Source organism: Sciurus vulgaris, assembly GCF_902686455.1.
Source record: "Sciurus vulgaris genome assembly, chromosome: 15".
In the NCBI taxonomy this organism is placed as follows: Eukaryota; Metazoa; Chordata; class Mammalia; order Rodentia; family Sciuridae; genus Sciurus; species Sciurus vulgaris.
The window spans coordinates 63340426-63356422 of NC_136476.1; the positions used below are offsets into that span (position 1 = coordinate 63340426).

Genomic DNA, 15997 nt, shown 5'->3' on the forward strand with positions numbered 1-15997 from the left:
TCTAAATTTCTGCAGCCCTGAGTTTCCATTCTTGGGTACAGCTTTGGTGGCTTCAGCTACCATAAAGACTTCCTTTGGCCTTTGTGGGCTCTAAAAGAATACCGAGTTAGCCTCTCTACTTCCCCCCAGCTCAAATACAAAGGTTATCAGTTTGGGATTTGTTGATTTCATATAAATGGCATTTTGCCTTTCAAACAAAGAATCACTGAATTTCTGGTTTGGTTTTAAATCTGACTGAGGCTTTATTTTTGTTTTTTCTTAGGTTTGGTGTGGTGGACTTTCTTTGAGTACTGGGATGCAGGTTCCAAGTGCTGTGAGAACACTTCAGAAAAGTGAAAATGGAATGACAGGTTCAGCTAGCAGCCTGAACAATGTTACTCAGTAATGCCTACTCAGAATGTTTACCCTCCCTCTTGACTGGGTGGCCTTTTCTGTGCAGTTACCTATCACAGAAATTTGTGAGTGGTGGAAATCAGGTTTGCTATGTTCTGCTTTAAGGCCTGGAATCTCTTTAGATTAAGCATCTAGTATGAAGCATTTGCAGGAATCTACTGTGCAATATCATAGAAGCAAGCAGTTCTGGAGCAAGAAACTCATGTTTTGAAGAGTTAATGGGAAAGAAGGCAGTGTTTAAATATTTACATACAAACTCGTTATTGTGTTTCTTAGATTACTTTTGCTCTTCTAAACTGTTTAATTGCATATGGTAATCCTAGGACCTGAGGTTGAAAGGCTTTTAAAATTTGCTTTTCTTTCTTCATGCTTTATTTTTTCTATCTCATCACTACCTGTTATTTAGTTCTTACACTAACTCTTTAAAATTATGTAGCCACTCCCCCACCAGGGTTTTCTAAAAATCGAAATCACTGATTGGGGACAACAGAAGTTTTCTTACAATGGTTTATTTTTCCCCTTTTATAAATAAGTTGAGTTTTGCTAAATTAGCCTATTTACTTACTAGATTGTATATCATTTTCTACTTTCCAGAATATATTGATATTTCTCTTATAGTTATAACTCCAAATAGAGAGGGGATAAGAAGAATTTTAAATGCTTAAAATCACTCAAATTTCAGTTTTGTATCTACTATAGTAACACAATGGCAAAGGGTTTGCTCTAATTAGACTACTTTTCATTCCACCACTTTGAATGTTGACTAAGATTTTTTAAAGCCTTATGTTTTCTGGTATTGTTGTCTAATTTAATCCTACCTTTAGTAGTTATCTTTGATAAAATTCCCACTCAAATTTGGCACTGATTATAATTATGCTGATTTTAACATTATTAATAGGAATGAAAGTTTTTAAATAAGGTTATATAAAGGGTAGAAAAACCATACGGTACTCAGCTTTTATCTAAAAAGGGCAGGTTACAAAGGGAGGTACCTAAAAGTATTCTTTAGTAATTACATTTTAATAAGATATGGGAAAGGTTTAAACAACTGGAAAAAATCTGCATATCTCTGACTTAATTGGTGTGAGTTTTTCAACCAACCATTCAGACGTTTTGATTTTTTTCCCCCCATTAGTCCTTTTGCTAAAGTCATTTATTTCTTCTAAAAATCAACATACACGTCTTTCCCAGACTTGGAGTGGGGGACATATGTTAAACAATGAGTGGCATTGAACAGAACAAATCTATTCTTAAAAAATTGATTAAAATTTGTTACTCAAGTAGTTTGAGCCAAACTAAAAGTTATAATTTCAGTATTTAAGAATTCCTTGAACATTTGAAATTAAAATTTGCATTTTCCTTAATTTTTAATTTCTTTCATTCTCATTTTAAATATCTTGTAATATGACAGCCTTCTTCCAGAAGTAACCTTTGTTGCTTACATTTGAGTTGTTTTCTGTATAAAGACCTGCCCTCTTAAAATTTACTGCTTACTGATATGATGTTTTGTTCCATTGATAAAAACAAATCTAAACAAAGACTTCCATTGACCTGGGGTATTATTTTTTTTCCAGAGGACAAATATCCACACTATTTTCTAATAACATGTTGGTAGTTTTAAAGACTGTAAGGCAGTTTAGAGAATAAAGTATGTAATAGATAGTATTTTGAATCTCCAAATATAATTTTGGTTTTTGTTCCTTGTATTTGTAAAGAAATTTTTGGGTGTTCTGTTCCCTATAAAGGGCTATTCCAGGACCTAAAGAAACAGGAATTTATTCCCTTTCACACTCCAGCTTGAGAGCAGTAATTCAGTGGAGTGGCTCTATGTGAAAAGCTCTGCACAGTATATTTTAGCAAAAATGAAACAGAAAAAACAGATGTTCTTGTATAGAATTTTTTTTACTCTTATGTATTATATAATTCTTACTAATTCAGTGCCTTTTGCCTCTAAGCATGCTCTTGCTCCACACCTCATGCAGTGTCAACTGATATTTAAGCCGGACAAATTACAGTAGTGAGAGCCTTCTGTTATAGGGCCATGGGAAAAATTAAATATTAATTGGGCTGGAGAACTGCATATGATTCTTATGTTCTGCCATCATTTGAGAATTTGCATACAAAATTTTCTAATATTCTTTTAGAAAATGTCCTAATTTCACTGGGAATTAATTACTTAGCAGCTTTATACTAATAAATTCAGTAAATCTGGAGTCCTAAGTTCACGTCACATGTAACACTTGGTATTAAATTACACTGTCATTACATCAAAATAAGAATCTGAGGGTTTCCTTCTCTGCTGGGTCTCTCAAATTAAAGAGCAAAGTGTGAAGTGTTTTAGTTTAAGAATTTTTAAATTTTTTTAGTTAAGTTGGATGGAAAAAGTCTGTCATCCTCATTTTAAAACTAAAAAATAATTGAATACAGTGCCTATTTAAATAGTCTCAAAATAAGGTAACTATTAACTTGATATATTTAACATTTTCATTGATGTTTGAGTTATAATGAGCTCTTTTGCTCAATTTAATACATTAAGGAAAATTGCTAACCACTTTTAAACATCCTTTATTGCTTTATTTACCTTTTGTTTTGACAGGTCAAACATGACTGCTTTCTACAAAAGAAATGCATGAGAGGTTGACTATAATGGATATATCAAAGGTGTAAAAAATTATGTTTTATAAAAACATGCATTTAGTATTGCATTTCCCTTTTACCAGTTGAATTCCAAGCCAGTTGTATTAAATTGGATATAGAAATGAAGGAGCTGCCTTAAGCACTTTAGAAAAAGAATTTTTCTACAATTCATTTTGACATTTGCAGCTTACTATATGTCACATACATCTTTAATATGTATATACTAGCATTTAATAACTAATGCACATATCATATTAATATGTAGTAATTATTTGAATGTTCCAGGTATAAGTGAACTAATTAAAAGTATTAGGGGCATGTCTTGTCTGTACATGGGTTTAATTGCTGGCATCTGTTCCATTTTGACAAACCATTAACTACTGCTATACAGCTTATCCTGTTCTGCAAACAGTAATCGTTCCCTATGCTATATAAAGTGACATATTAGCTTGCATTTATTTTCTTATTTATGAAATTAAAGCATGAACAGTATCATGTATAATTTGAATTGTGACTGATCCTTGGTGGCATAAATAATAAAAGTAAATATTTGTGATAAAATCTTTTAATTAGGCTAAGATATTTTATTTCATGATTTACCTAGAATAATTAGGTTTTTTCTACATAATGTTTCATAAAATTATAGCTATTTGTGTATTATTATTGCTTTTAAAAACAATTTTGGAAAAGGATATATGTAAAAAATGATTATTCCAAAGAGTTTAAAAGAAAGTATAACATCTTACTCTGAAATATGTAATTTCAGGCTTAAATAAATTTGGCTATTTTCAAATCATGATAATTTTTTAAAGAATGTATTTATTAGATCTGTGTTCATTCACTCATTGGCTAATTCATAAAACAAATATTTGAGTGTCTGTGATATGGCAGTCAAAATTTTACTACTTTACTTTGTATTCACACTTCCAAAACTAGTGAATTTTAATTTATTGTGCAGCTAGTTTTGCCTGTTTTGAGTAGTATACTGAGACTGCATTTTAAAAACAATGTTTTGCTAAAAAGTCAGAAGTGTTAAAAAGTAAGTTTGTTATAGCTTATGAAAAGTTTAAATGAAGTGCATATAATATGGTTCACTTTTATGTAATCACATAACATAGGTCCAGAAAAGCTTCTTTCTTGAGTTTATTTTTACACTATATACAGTCTTTCAGAGCAGTGTAGGGTCACTCTGTATAATAAGTAACCATAAAATTATTTGTTATTTTTAACCAAAATGTACACTTCATAATGCCAGCACTGGAATACTATGAGAGATCATGTTTTCTTAATCATCATAGCAAGATTACCTCATGTTCATGGTAGTTTTAGTTTTGAGTTTTTTAACAGTATTCACATTTCTGCAATTATTTGTTATTTTTTATATCACATGATAGCAGTGATATCTGCTATCACTCAGTATGTAATCATACATACTGAGATGTATGATTAACTTACGTAAGCATTTTTAATTAGTTGAGTTCTAAATGGGATACGTTTGGTATCTGTTGTTTTCGTTCAAAGACATTGTTGGACATGCCATATAAAGGTTAGTATTGGCTTGATAAACATACCAGAAATCGCCATGGTACTTTTCTCTTCGGACCACCCAATTATTAAACTAAAAGTATTTGTTATTTCTGGGTCAATATATGGTACTGACTTTTGATTCATAATCATTTAAGTTGTTTGTTTAAGGTGATATTTTTATTAATAGTACCCAGTCAATATGTTAGTCCTTAGGAATAAACATTTAGAGGATTTCACAGTATGTAGGGCAGAAGGTAGGTGAATGTGTTTGCTTTGGCTTGGCACTTAAGTTTGGACTTCTTTAAAATAAGTCAAATTGTAAGTGATTGGAAAAAGGCATTTTATTAATATTGGAACTTTTTGGAGAGCACAGGAATATGAGAATCCATCTTTTTAAATATATATGTATATAAAACATTTCCAATATCTCTAAGGTACCAAAGCACTTAGTCTAATTCACCTAATCTAAGGGAGACTCCTTAAAATCAAATTTATAACTAATTCATACTATAAGATACATAATAGCTAATGTTTGAGTAATATAATTTATATTAAAAACCACTAGTCTTTAAAATACCTATATGTGATAATAAAAGATTTGGCATCTTTTCCAAAAGTATTTAAAATTTATCATATACTAGATTTATCATATACTAGATCTGTGACAACTGTGTAAATCATTCATCACCTTTGGGCCTCTGTTGCCTTACTTAACCCATATGTCTCATTGTCCCAAATATAGGACACCTATAAAAACCTGTAGAATTACTCAATTTAAGTTTTTATAGATGTCCTCTACATAGGACAAGGAGACAGTGGGTTAAAATAATTGTAACTTGTTCAGCCTACCTCACAGGGCTGTTGTGAGGAATAAAATGGAATATATGAAATTGCTTCAACAACAGTAAAGTGCTATGTAAACATGTGGATTTAAGTGTTTGGATACTTCTAAATGCCAATTACTTTTATATAAAGCATGTTCTTAAAGTGGTATCATCAGTGATTTTAAATGTGATTTTAAAAATAAAACCTTTTATCAAGATGTCATGTAATATTAATTTGTGTATGACATGTGACCTTTTAATTTTTCCTCATCTATTTCAAGACTTTCTAGAATAGTAAAAGTTCTCCCATGGCATTAGCGTTTCAGTGTAGAACAGTAGCATAAGGAAACAAATTAAGCAAGCTACTACTTTTCCATCCAGGAATTTGAACTTTCAACTTAGGACTACTCCATGCCATGTACAAAAAGTGAATTTGGCCTGAATAATTTTTTTCCCATACAACCAAATAGGTCTTCAGCAGTTTGTGTGCCCAATGAACATTTGACAACTTTGTTGCATTTTCCTCTTTTAAAAAACAAGATGCATTTCAAAACCTTGTTAGTTAACTTGGATATCATTTATTATCCCTCCTGACATACTTATTTTGCTTTAAATTGGATTTATTAATGGAGATGTTTTACAAGTTATCTTAATCTACAGATTTTGGTATGTCTATTATCTGGACATGGTTTTGCTATGCAATTATGATAATAAAAATTCTTGTTCCTTAGGTTTAACCTTTAAGTTATGGATGAAGACCATTAATAAACTATATACATGCTCAGTGCTGCAACAGTGTTTTAATAAACATATTGCCTCATTTTCCTTAGAAACAACACAAAACCTTTTAAAATAGTTAAATTTAAAACAGGTTGTTCCAAGTCACATAACTTGTATGTTTAAGTAATCGTATGTTCTGTGTAGAATGTCCTAGTTGTTTTCACAAAAGTACCTGGAACGTCTCATCTAAAAATTAAACTTTTTTCTTTCTTTTGCTTCAGTACTTGATTTTATCAATGTGTATTTAAATAACGTTTACAGTGTGGTTGTTGGGAATGAGAGTATTTTAAAAAGTCATAATCCCTTTGCCCAAACATTTTTGAGCAATACTGTTCAACAGGATTTTATGCAATGATGGAAAGTTCTATATTAGTGATAACAGCCTACTGGTAGCTTAAGTGACTAATGTCCCAAGTAACTGAATTTTTAATTTTAGTTAAATGTAAAGAAGTGCATGTTGCTAGTAGCTTCTGTTGTACACAATGCTGCTATAAAAGGAAAATGAAACAAGCTATACATAACTGTAATATAAATTAGGAATTTAGTATCTGTCTTTGAAGTTTGTCACTTACTAGGTTACTCTTCGGTAGACGGTAACTAAGAGAATCGGAACCTAAACCTTTTTAAAATTTGTATTCTAACTTAAAACAAGTTTAGGAGAAGAAAAACAATGACTAAAAGAAACTAGAGTTTCTATATCTAAGATTATTTTCACTGAGAAGAATGAAGAGACTGGATAGACTTCTATTATGGGGAAAGGAGTGTGGCAAAGATAGCGTGAAATAAATACTTTCATATCAAGAAGTATGAATGCATACATTTCTGAAGAACAATTTAGCAATGTCAAGATTTTAAATGTACATTCCCTAAAAAATTCATTCCTTTTCTAAGTACTTCTCATAACACTCTAAAATGAGTCAATATTCATTATAGTATTTTGATAGTAAAATATGAGCAACCTGACCATTAGTTGAATGAATCTGATGACCCTGGAGGGAAATTTATTTTCCTTTTTGATAGCTAGGCTTTATAAGCCTGAGTTATCTCAACAAAATAGTGGGATATCAGAATTTTGAAGGCCCCCCTTTTCTAACTTGCTGGATCAAAGCAAGCTACCATTGTTATGTAGTAATCTAGATACATTCTGCACACCACCCTCCATCCATTATGGGAGTTGGCTTACTCACTGGAGTCTTTTTCTTGGCATACCAGTCCTATTGCTCTTGGCTAGGATCTGGATAAGAGCTTGGGAAATCATGTACACTCTACTTTTCTGCCTAAGTTTTCCCTTATCCTTATTTGACATTTATATTGCATACAAGTGACATATTTATGCCTACTTACAAAAGATCATCACAACAGGCACTAATTATGGTGCTTCCATATAACAGATATCCTATTCATGGAAAGTTATTCATATTATTAAACAAATGATTGTTCATCATATGATCCCATGAGTGTGTGCATGCACTCAGAATTGAGTTAGAGGAAATAGATCATGGCCTGATTGCCACATTGTCACTATGCCTATCTTCATGGATTAAAAAATTGGAGTCAAGGAATTGTGTCTACTTGGAGTCTATGTACCTCTACCCACTTGTAGACTATACTCCAGATAGCCAGCACTTCAGAATTCCTTGCCTGATCAGCCTGAAGCTGTCCTCCAGGACACATGTAGGTCTCTTCCCAAAGTCCATCCTGTCAAAAAATTGTACTACAGGTATATAATATAGGTGAATATATCCTAGTGAGTGGCAGTTTGTAGGGAGTGTGACTGGAGCTTGGCTGTGCAGACTGGGATGCCCACATATGCAAGGTTAACCTAGTACTCGCGCTGTTGTTCTTCAGTACATATCTGAAAAATCTGAGAATTCCATATTTGAAAATGGATTTCTGTTCCTTGAAGAGATATCAAGATAGATGGATATAACATTTGATGGTTAGCTCTAGCTACTTAAGACACAAACATCAGGGTTGGCCTCCATTTGTATTTTTGCCTGAGATCCCACAAATGTTAGAAATGTGCCAAGATGTACACATCTTGAGCCAGTTTTTAAAAGATGGATGTTTTAGCTTATAATGGAGGCTGTTATTATCCACCCTTGTACCCTCTTGCAACTATATTGTCTAACCAGATTAAAGCACACTGACTGACGAGGTGAGCTTAAGGCTCATGGCTGACTCTATAGTTCTAGTATACTTGAGAAATACTGCTACCAATTGAGTTGTAGAGTTACCTCCATTAGGCTGTTCCTAGATCTGTTTGACAGTGGCAGACAGTGTTATAATTTACATATATAAACCAATGCAAAGAATATGAAAAGTTACTTATAAGAACATGGGGAAAACTTCAGAGATGAATTTAAAAAGTTTCTGACAAGTTAGTTGTATCCAAGAAAACTAAATAATAAAGGAGGATTGCACACCCAGCTCCCCATTTTTTTTTTCAGGACTCTGAATTCAGGTTCCTTCACTTTCAGAGGACCGTAAGGTCTGCTTTATTGAAAAAAAGAAACCCAAAAGTTACAGATGACACTTTAGCCTGTGGTTTATGTAGGAAAAACAGAAACTTAAGTTGATCTGCACATAAAAAGAATTTAGCTCAAATGAGATTGGCCAGGGGGTAATGCTCTCCTTTTAACTGGGCTCTCGGCCCTCCCCCCTCCCCCCCCCCCACCGCCTTTTAAGGTTGATGCAGAACAAAATTTGCTATGTGCTTAAAAAGTACTTACTTATAAAAACCGGATACGTTCCCCCTTTTCTACTTTCTCAATTATAATTTCCACTTTACATGTTTACGTTCTTTAAAAAAAATTCACTGTAAGTACTGCAGTACACATTCATGATGACTTTTTAAATGAAACCACATTCCGTTAAAATTTTAGAAAAATTAGCAGTAATTTTTTTAACTACTACCTAATGTCATGGTCCATACTAAAACTAAAAATGCTTAAGTAAGAAAGGCTTTTTATTCCTAACAATTTTTAAAAAGAAAGTTTAGGGAATTAGAGCCACGTGTGGTGGCACACACCTGTAATCCCAGCTACTCTTGAGGCTGAGGCTTATAAATTCAGGGTCGGCCTGGGCAATTTAGTGAGACTCTATCTCAAAAAACAAAAAGGATTGATAATTTAGCTCAGTGGTAGAATGCCCCTGGGTTCAATCACCAGTACTGAAAGAAACAACCCCCCAAAACCTCAGAGTGTTTTCAGGGTTTTTTTTTTTTTTTTTTTTTTTATTCTTTTGTAGAACATGCTTAAAGTTACAGTAATTTGCTTAGCGCTTTGTGCTTCGTAGTTTTCAAAAATTCATACTTTGGATTGCACCATTAAAATTAGTCAGGTCCGAAATTCTATGTGCATGTATTTCCAGCCCTAAACTGGAGGACAACAACCTGCGGGAACGCGGTGTCCTGCAGGCAACTTAACTTGTGAGCAGTACTAAACGTAGCCGCTAATTCCCACTCTACGCCCCAACTCAACTAACGGTTCCCAAACCAGAATTCAGGGAGTTATTCTGACTCCCTTTCTGCTTAGCACATATACTACAAAATTACTGGGTCTTTATCTGAAGTTTACGTTTAGCTAACAGTCTATACTTTTTCTGGTCAACTCACACGCTATGGGGAACACCCCTCGGCTGGTGCATCTTCACGTCATCGTCCCCCTCAGGTTTTCCTAAAATCTTAGGTTGCCTCAGTGCGTTATAGTTGTTACCTACTCAAAGGATGGAGGGGCTCTGATTAAGTGGTTCGATTCTAAAGCCACCGTAAGCCTCGGGCGGTGAGGTGGCAGGGACTGTGAGCGAGCCGGGGCGGTGCGATGAGCACGCCTACAGTTCGACCCCACCCCTCCGAGTTACCGCGGCTCCGCGCTTGACGGCCGCTTTTGCAGCGGTTGCCGTGAGTGCCGTAAAGCAGACTTGCCGCCGCTGCTGTTGAGGGAGGTAAGGTGTCGGGGAACCTCATCCATGACTGGGCATGGGCGGGCGCCTTCGGACGGGTCTCGCAGTTGCCTCGCGTGCCTTCAGCCTGCGCCTCCCGCCCTTCTGGGCGCCCTCCCTCCTCTCGGCGGGGAGGAGGCCGGGGCCAGCCACAGGCTGAGCGCGCGTCGCGCTGGGTTCTCCCAGTGAGTCCGTTGAGCATTTCGTAGTTCTTTCGGCCAGCTCTTCCCACGCTCGCCGGCGTGCCAGCAGGTTAAACTCATCTTGTGACAAGTTCAGTTTGGGAGGGCTGTCGAGACGCTTGTAGGAGCCGAGTTAGGGTTTGAGCCGGGTTGTGAGAGCGGACCCGGAAGAGGCGAAAGGATCTCTGGAGAGAGCGTTTCAGGTCGTGGGAGAAGGACAGAAACTGCCAGGTTTGGGCAGCTTTGCATACATACTAGGGTAGTAGCTGGAGGAATGAGCCCATGGGGAAAAGAAGGCGGGAATGTGGCGGTCCCTGAGGCTGGGTCCAGCTGGGAAAGTAGTTCTGTGCGGTAGAGAGCTGCAGCAGCTTTATAGAGAGGAGGCAATGAATTGACCATCTCTCTCCGATGCCCTCCCGCCCCCATTCAGCTTTCAGGGCACTTGGAGAAGTATATGCTGAAGCATCCCTTTTGTGTGCTTATAATAGTATGGACTCGGGTGCGCTAAATAAAGTTTCATGTGGCTTTGGTGTGTGTCTTGTTTGCATTGCTAATTGGGAAATGTAGGGGAAAATTGGGTGGTTCTGTGAAGAGGTGGCCATTAAGAGTCCAAAGGATGCATACAAAATTTCATCACCAAGTTCTCAAGGAACATGAAGCAAGCCTCTTTTTCTCTGAGACCATTTTTCTCAAATATAAAAGGATGACCCACATGATATCCCAAAGTCTCTGCCTTTGAGGATGGCAGATTTCCAATGAGTAAAAATCAGTCTGTGAACAAATATCAGTGAGTGATAAAGTGGTTCTTTAAAAATTGGGAAAAGAGGAAAGCCCAGAAGAAAGGCTCTGATTGAGTTGGACTCTGAGGAGGAATGATTTGGTTTGAATGATTAGGAACCACCTCTAGTTGAGCACCAAGGATAAAAATAAAAACTCCAGGAATATAATTCATATTTCAGAGTGTATTCATAGAAATAGGCTTAGTGAGATAGAGGATTTGGGAAGGATGGCATTGAACTCCAAAATGGAAACTGCAGTGTTCTGAAAATGAAGAAGATGATAAGCATGAGAGAAATATCAAGAGAACACAGAAATGTACAGCCAGAGGAATGGGAAATTGTGCTCCATTTGTGTACAATGTGTCAAAATGCATTCTACTGTCATGTATAACTATTAGAACAAATTTTTAAAAAAGATCACAGAATTTGATTTTATAGATCTAGATGATTGATGTTTTGAACTTGGGTTTCTAAAAAGTGCATCTAAGTACTATTGGCAAAGATGGGAATTCTGTCAAATTCCAGCATGCAGTAGTGTGTTGCAGTAGTAGTAGTAGAATAAGGTGGTTTGTATTACAAATCTGCCCCAATAACTAATCTCTTCACTGCCATTTAATTCTTTTAGATCCTACTCTCCTTTATAAAGTGATGTTGTTGGGCCAGGTAGTCTCTCTTCTCTAAAACCTGTAAAAACTTGAGTCTTTGAGGATGGAGAACTGCCTTCTGGAGGTAGAAAAGGAAGAGATTTGAAGAATAAAATTATTAACTTTGAATGTTAAATTTGAGGTGTAGAATATAAAATTGAAACAGGCAGAGAGAGTAAATAGACTGGATTTAAAACAGTTTTCTTTTGGATTTGGTAGTTAAAATCTTGAGATTGGATTTTGAGAGGTTGTAGAGAGAGGAACTATAGGCTATTCCCATACATAGGAGGCTAGAAATTATTGAATGAGGCAAGTGGATCTCAGATCTAAGAGTAAGGATTCCTTTTTAAAAAGAATTATACGTAGTCATAGGTTCTAGAGAGCCAAATATTGTTATTGAAGTAATTTACAAATAGCATTTATGGCAAATATTCCACACCCACTTCTGGTAAATCTGGCAGAAAATAAGTAATTGAAATAGATTTATACACTCCCTTTATGATTGTTTAACTAGAAGCTATATCATTTACATATTCACTAAATATGTGTTTCAGGCACTGCTGGGTGCTAGGAAATGATTAACAAGGTAGACGTTATTCTTATTGTCCCTTTATGTAAAGGCCTTACTATCTAGATTAGTGCTTTTCAGAAAGCTTAATGTACATATGAATCTTCTGAAGATTTTGTTTAAAATTACATTATAAATTTAATTCTGAGGTTGGGCCTGAAAATTCTCTATATCCAACAGGCACCAACATAATCATACTTTTAAGTGACAAGAATCTAGATCCTGTTTCCCAAATGTGTCAAATTATTAAGACAATTAATATTATCCATCATCCATTTTAAAATTTAAAAAATTTATTCATTATGAAAAGTATATATGCTCATTATAAAATTACAGGGATAATTTAGAAAAGCTCAATGAACAATGTAAAAATTCTCTTCAGAGGTAACCATTGTTAATATTGGCAAAAATCCATTCATATTTTATGTGTCCATATATTCACATTTAAATGTTCTACTGAGTACTTGACATACCCGGAACCCTGAGATTGATTCTGTTAACTTTGCAGTTTTGCTGAGATATATATCCACATGTCTTAAACTGAGCAAATCAGTACTTGCATCTTGAGGAAAAGACTTTAATTACTTAAAAATAACTTGATTTAACACCATCCTATTACTCCAAATATGGGAAAGTGTTGACATAATTAAGACTCATAAGGTATGGATTCTAGTAAGTGAATATTTGTTAATTGAGCTGTGGCATAAGAGAGTTTTTAAAGTTTTTTAAAACTTACTTGGTTTTTCTTACTACAAAACTAATTGTGTTTACATACTATCAGTAAAGAAAAAGAAAAGCATCTGTAGTCCTCCTGTCCCAAAGACAGCCCCACTATCTTTACTTCCTTTCTTATCCAACCTTTTTTTTAATCTAGGTCTTTGATTTCAGCCACGTTTCCCACGCCCCCTTACACTAACCATTCAGAAAGGAGACACTATCTGGAGCATAAAGTAGAGAGACTACTTTTTAAAAACACTTTTATTTTCAAATGTCAGCATATTGAGGTAGAGTTTATATTGCAACAGATTAAAATGTGAATAAAGTAAGTAGGTAGAGACTTCTTAATCCCTTGTAATATCATCTTTGCTTCTAGGCTACTGACACTCTTATGAGAAGTGAAATGAAACAATGAAAGGAAAGGAAAATAACGTGAAGACCAGCAATATTTAGAGAAGATTGGAGAGTAGCTAAGCCTTTTTTGACTTCGGACAACAGCAGGAAATTGTTGACTTACCTCTGAGTACATTTTTAGAATCTTTTTCTCTTTATATTTTCTATTCTGTTACCTCAGCCTCCTAACCTTACCTTTGCCTAATTGCATTACTCTCTTCCCTCTGTGGTTCCGCTTCTTCTTTTATTTTGCTGTCAGTCTGACTGGCTCATAATATCCATTCTTCCTTTTCACTCCCCAATATCCCTGAATAAGTTGGGACCTAGCAGCACTGAGAGGTCCAGGCTAACACATGATGTTATAAACCTAAATTAAATGTCAAGGCAAGTCAGTTCTTGTCCAAGAGGCCCTGATATCAAGAGAGGTGATCCAGATGCAGGAGTGGAGAAGAGTGAAATAAAAATTTTTAAAAAAAGAAAGTATTGATAATCCTTCAAACAGACCCCTGCTCACGCAGTTCTCAAAATGTGAGGGCCAGGAGGGGTCTCATGTCAAGTGCCAAAGTCTTTCATTCTGGTGCCTTCAAAGAATGATAATGTAAAAAGACAAGTGAGATACTAAAAGAATATGCAGTGCTGATGTTGGCTATATAAAGAGTCTAAAAACAGTTTTGAACTTCTCATCCTATACATTTTCCATCACATTTGCATATGACATCTACTACCAGTTTTTTTTTTTTTGCCATTATATTCTTTTTTTTTTATAATGTATTTTTTTTTATTGTAAACAAATGGGATACATGTTTCTCTGCTTGTACATGGCGTAAAGCATACCATTTGTGTAATCATAAATTTACATAGGGTAGTGGTGTTTGATTCATTCTGTTATTTTTTCCCTTCCCCCCACCCCTCCCACCCCTCTTTTCCCTCTATACAGTCCTTCTTTCCTCCATACTTGCCCCGCTCCCTAACCCTAACTCTAACCCTAACACTAACCCTTCCCTCCCCCCCATTATGTGTCATCCTCCACTTATTAACGACATCATTCGTCCTTTGGCTTTTTGAGATTGGCTTATCTCACTTAGCATGATATTCTCCAATTTCATCCATTTGCCTGCAAATGCCATAATTTTATCATTCTTTATGGCTGAGTAATATTCCATTGTATATATATACCACAGTTTCTTTATCCACTCATCAATTGAAGGGCATCTAGATTGGTTCCACAGTCTGGCTATTGTGAATTGAGCAGCTATGAACATTGATGTGGCTGTATCTCTGTAGTATGCTGATTTTAAGTCCTTTGGGTATAGGCCAAGGAGTGGGATAGCTGGGTCAAATGGAGGGTCTATTCCAAGTTTTCTAAGGAATCTCCACACTGCTTTCCAGAGTGGCTGCACTAATTTGCAGCCCCACCAGCAATGTATGAGTGTACCTTTCTCCCCACATCCTCGCCAACACCTGTTGTTGCTCGTATTCTTGATAATCGCCATTCTAATTGGGGTGAGATGGAATCTTAGGGTGGTTTTGATTTACATTTCTCTTATTACTAGAGATGTTGAGCATTTTTCCATATGTTTGTTGATTGCTTGTAGATCTTCTTCTGTGAAGTGTCTATTCATTTCCTTAGCCCATTTATCGACCGGATTATTTGAATTCTTGGAGTAGAGTTTTTTGAGTTCTTTATAGATTCTGGAGATTAGTGCTCTATCTGAAGTATGATTGGCAAAGATATTCTCCCACTCTGTAGGCTCTTTCTTTGCATTGCTGATAGTTTCCTTTGCTGAGAGAAAGCTTTTTAGTTTGAATCTATCCCAGTGGTTGATTCTAGCTTTTATTTCTTGTGCTATGGGAGTCCTGTTAAGGAAGTCTGATCCTAGACCAACAAGGTGAAGATTTGGACCTACTTTTTCTTCTATAATCTGCAAGGTCTCTGGTCTGATTCCAAGGTCCTTAATCCATTTTGAGTTTAGTTTCGTGCATGGTGAGAGATATGGGTTTAGTTTCATTCTATTGCATATGGATTTCCAATTCTCCCAGCACCATTTGTTGAAGAGGCTATCTTTTCTCCATTGCATATTTTTGGCCCCTTTGTCTAGTATGAGAAAATTGTATTTATTTGGGTTTGTGTCCGTGTCCTCTATTCTGTACCATTGATCTACCTTTCTATTTTGATACCAATACCATGCCATTTTTGTTACTATTGCTTTGTAGTAGAGTTGAAGATCTGGTATTGCAATACCCCCTGTTTCACTCTTCCTGCTAAGGATTGCTTTAGCTATTCTGGGTTTCTTATTCTTCCAGATGAATTTCATAATTGCTTGCTCTATTTCTGTAAGGTACGTCATTGGGATTTTAATTGGAATTGCATTGAATTTGTATAGCACTTCAGGTAGTGTGGCCATTTTGACAATATTAATTCTTCCTATTCAAGAACCTGGAAGATCTTTCCATCTTCTAAGGTGTTCTTTAATTTCTTTCTTTAGTGTTGTATAGTTCTCATTGTAGAGGTCTTTCACCTCTTTTGTGAGATTGATTCCCAAGTATTTTATTTTTTTCGAGGCTATTGTGAATGGGGTAGTTTTCCTAATTTCTCGTTCTGAAGATTCAT

At 35.4% G+C, this 15997-nt stretch overlaps 2 protein-coding genes across 4 annotated transcripts in view; both read left to right on the forward strand.

Annotated features, from left to right (window-relative positions):
* The window catches only part of FSD1L (fibronectin type III and SPRY domain containing 1 like), a 78648-nt gene extending 74226 nt beyond the window's left edge, over positions 1–4422 (forward strand). For both annotated transcript variants that reach the window (XM_079113292.1, XM_079113293.1), the window contains one exon: positions 263–4422. In XM_079113292.1, coding sequence (XP_078969418.1) covers positions 263–385 — 123 coding nt within the window. In that variant the 3' untranslated portion in view covers positions 386–4422. The remainder of the gene's footprint in view (positions 1–262) is intronic.
* A 5613-nt stretch (positions 4423–10035) lies between these two features.
* FKTN (fukutin) overlaps positions 10036–15997 on the forward strand; it is a 72845-nt gene continuing 66883 nt past the window's right edge. For both annotated transcript variants that reach the window (XM_079113294.1, XM_079113295.1), the window contains exon 1: positions 10036–10106. The gene's annotated coding sequence lies outside the window, so the exon portion shown is untranslated. The remainder of the gene's footprint in view (positions 10107–15997) is intronic.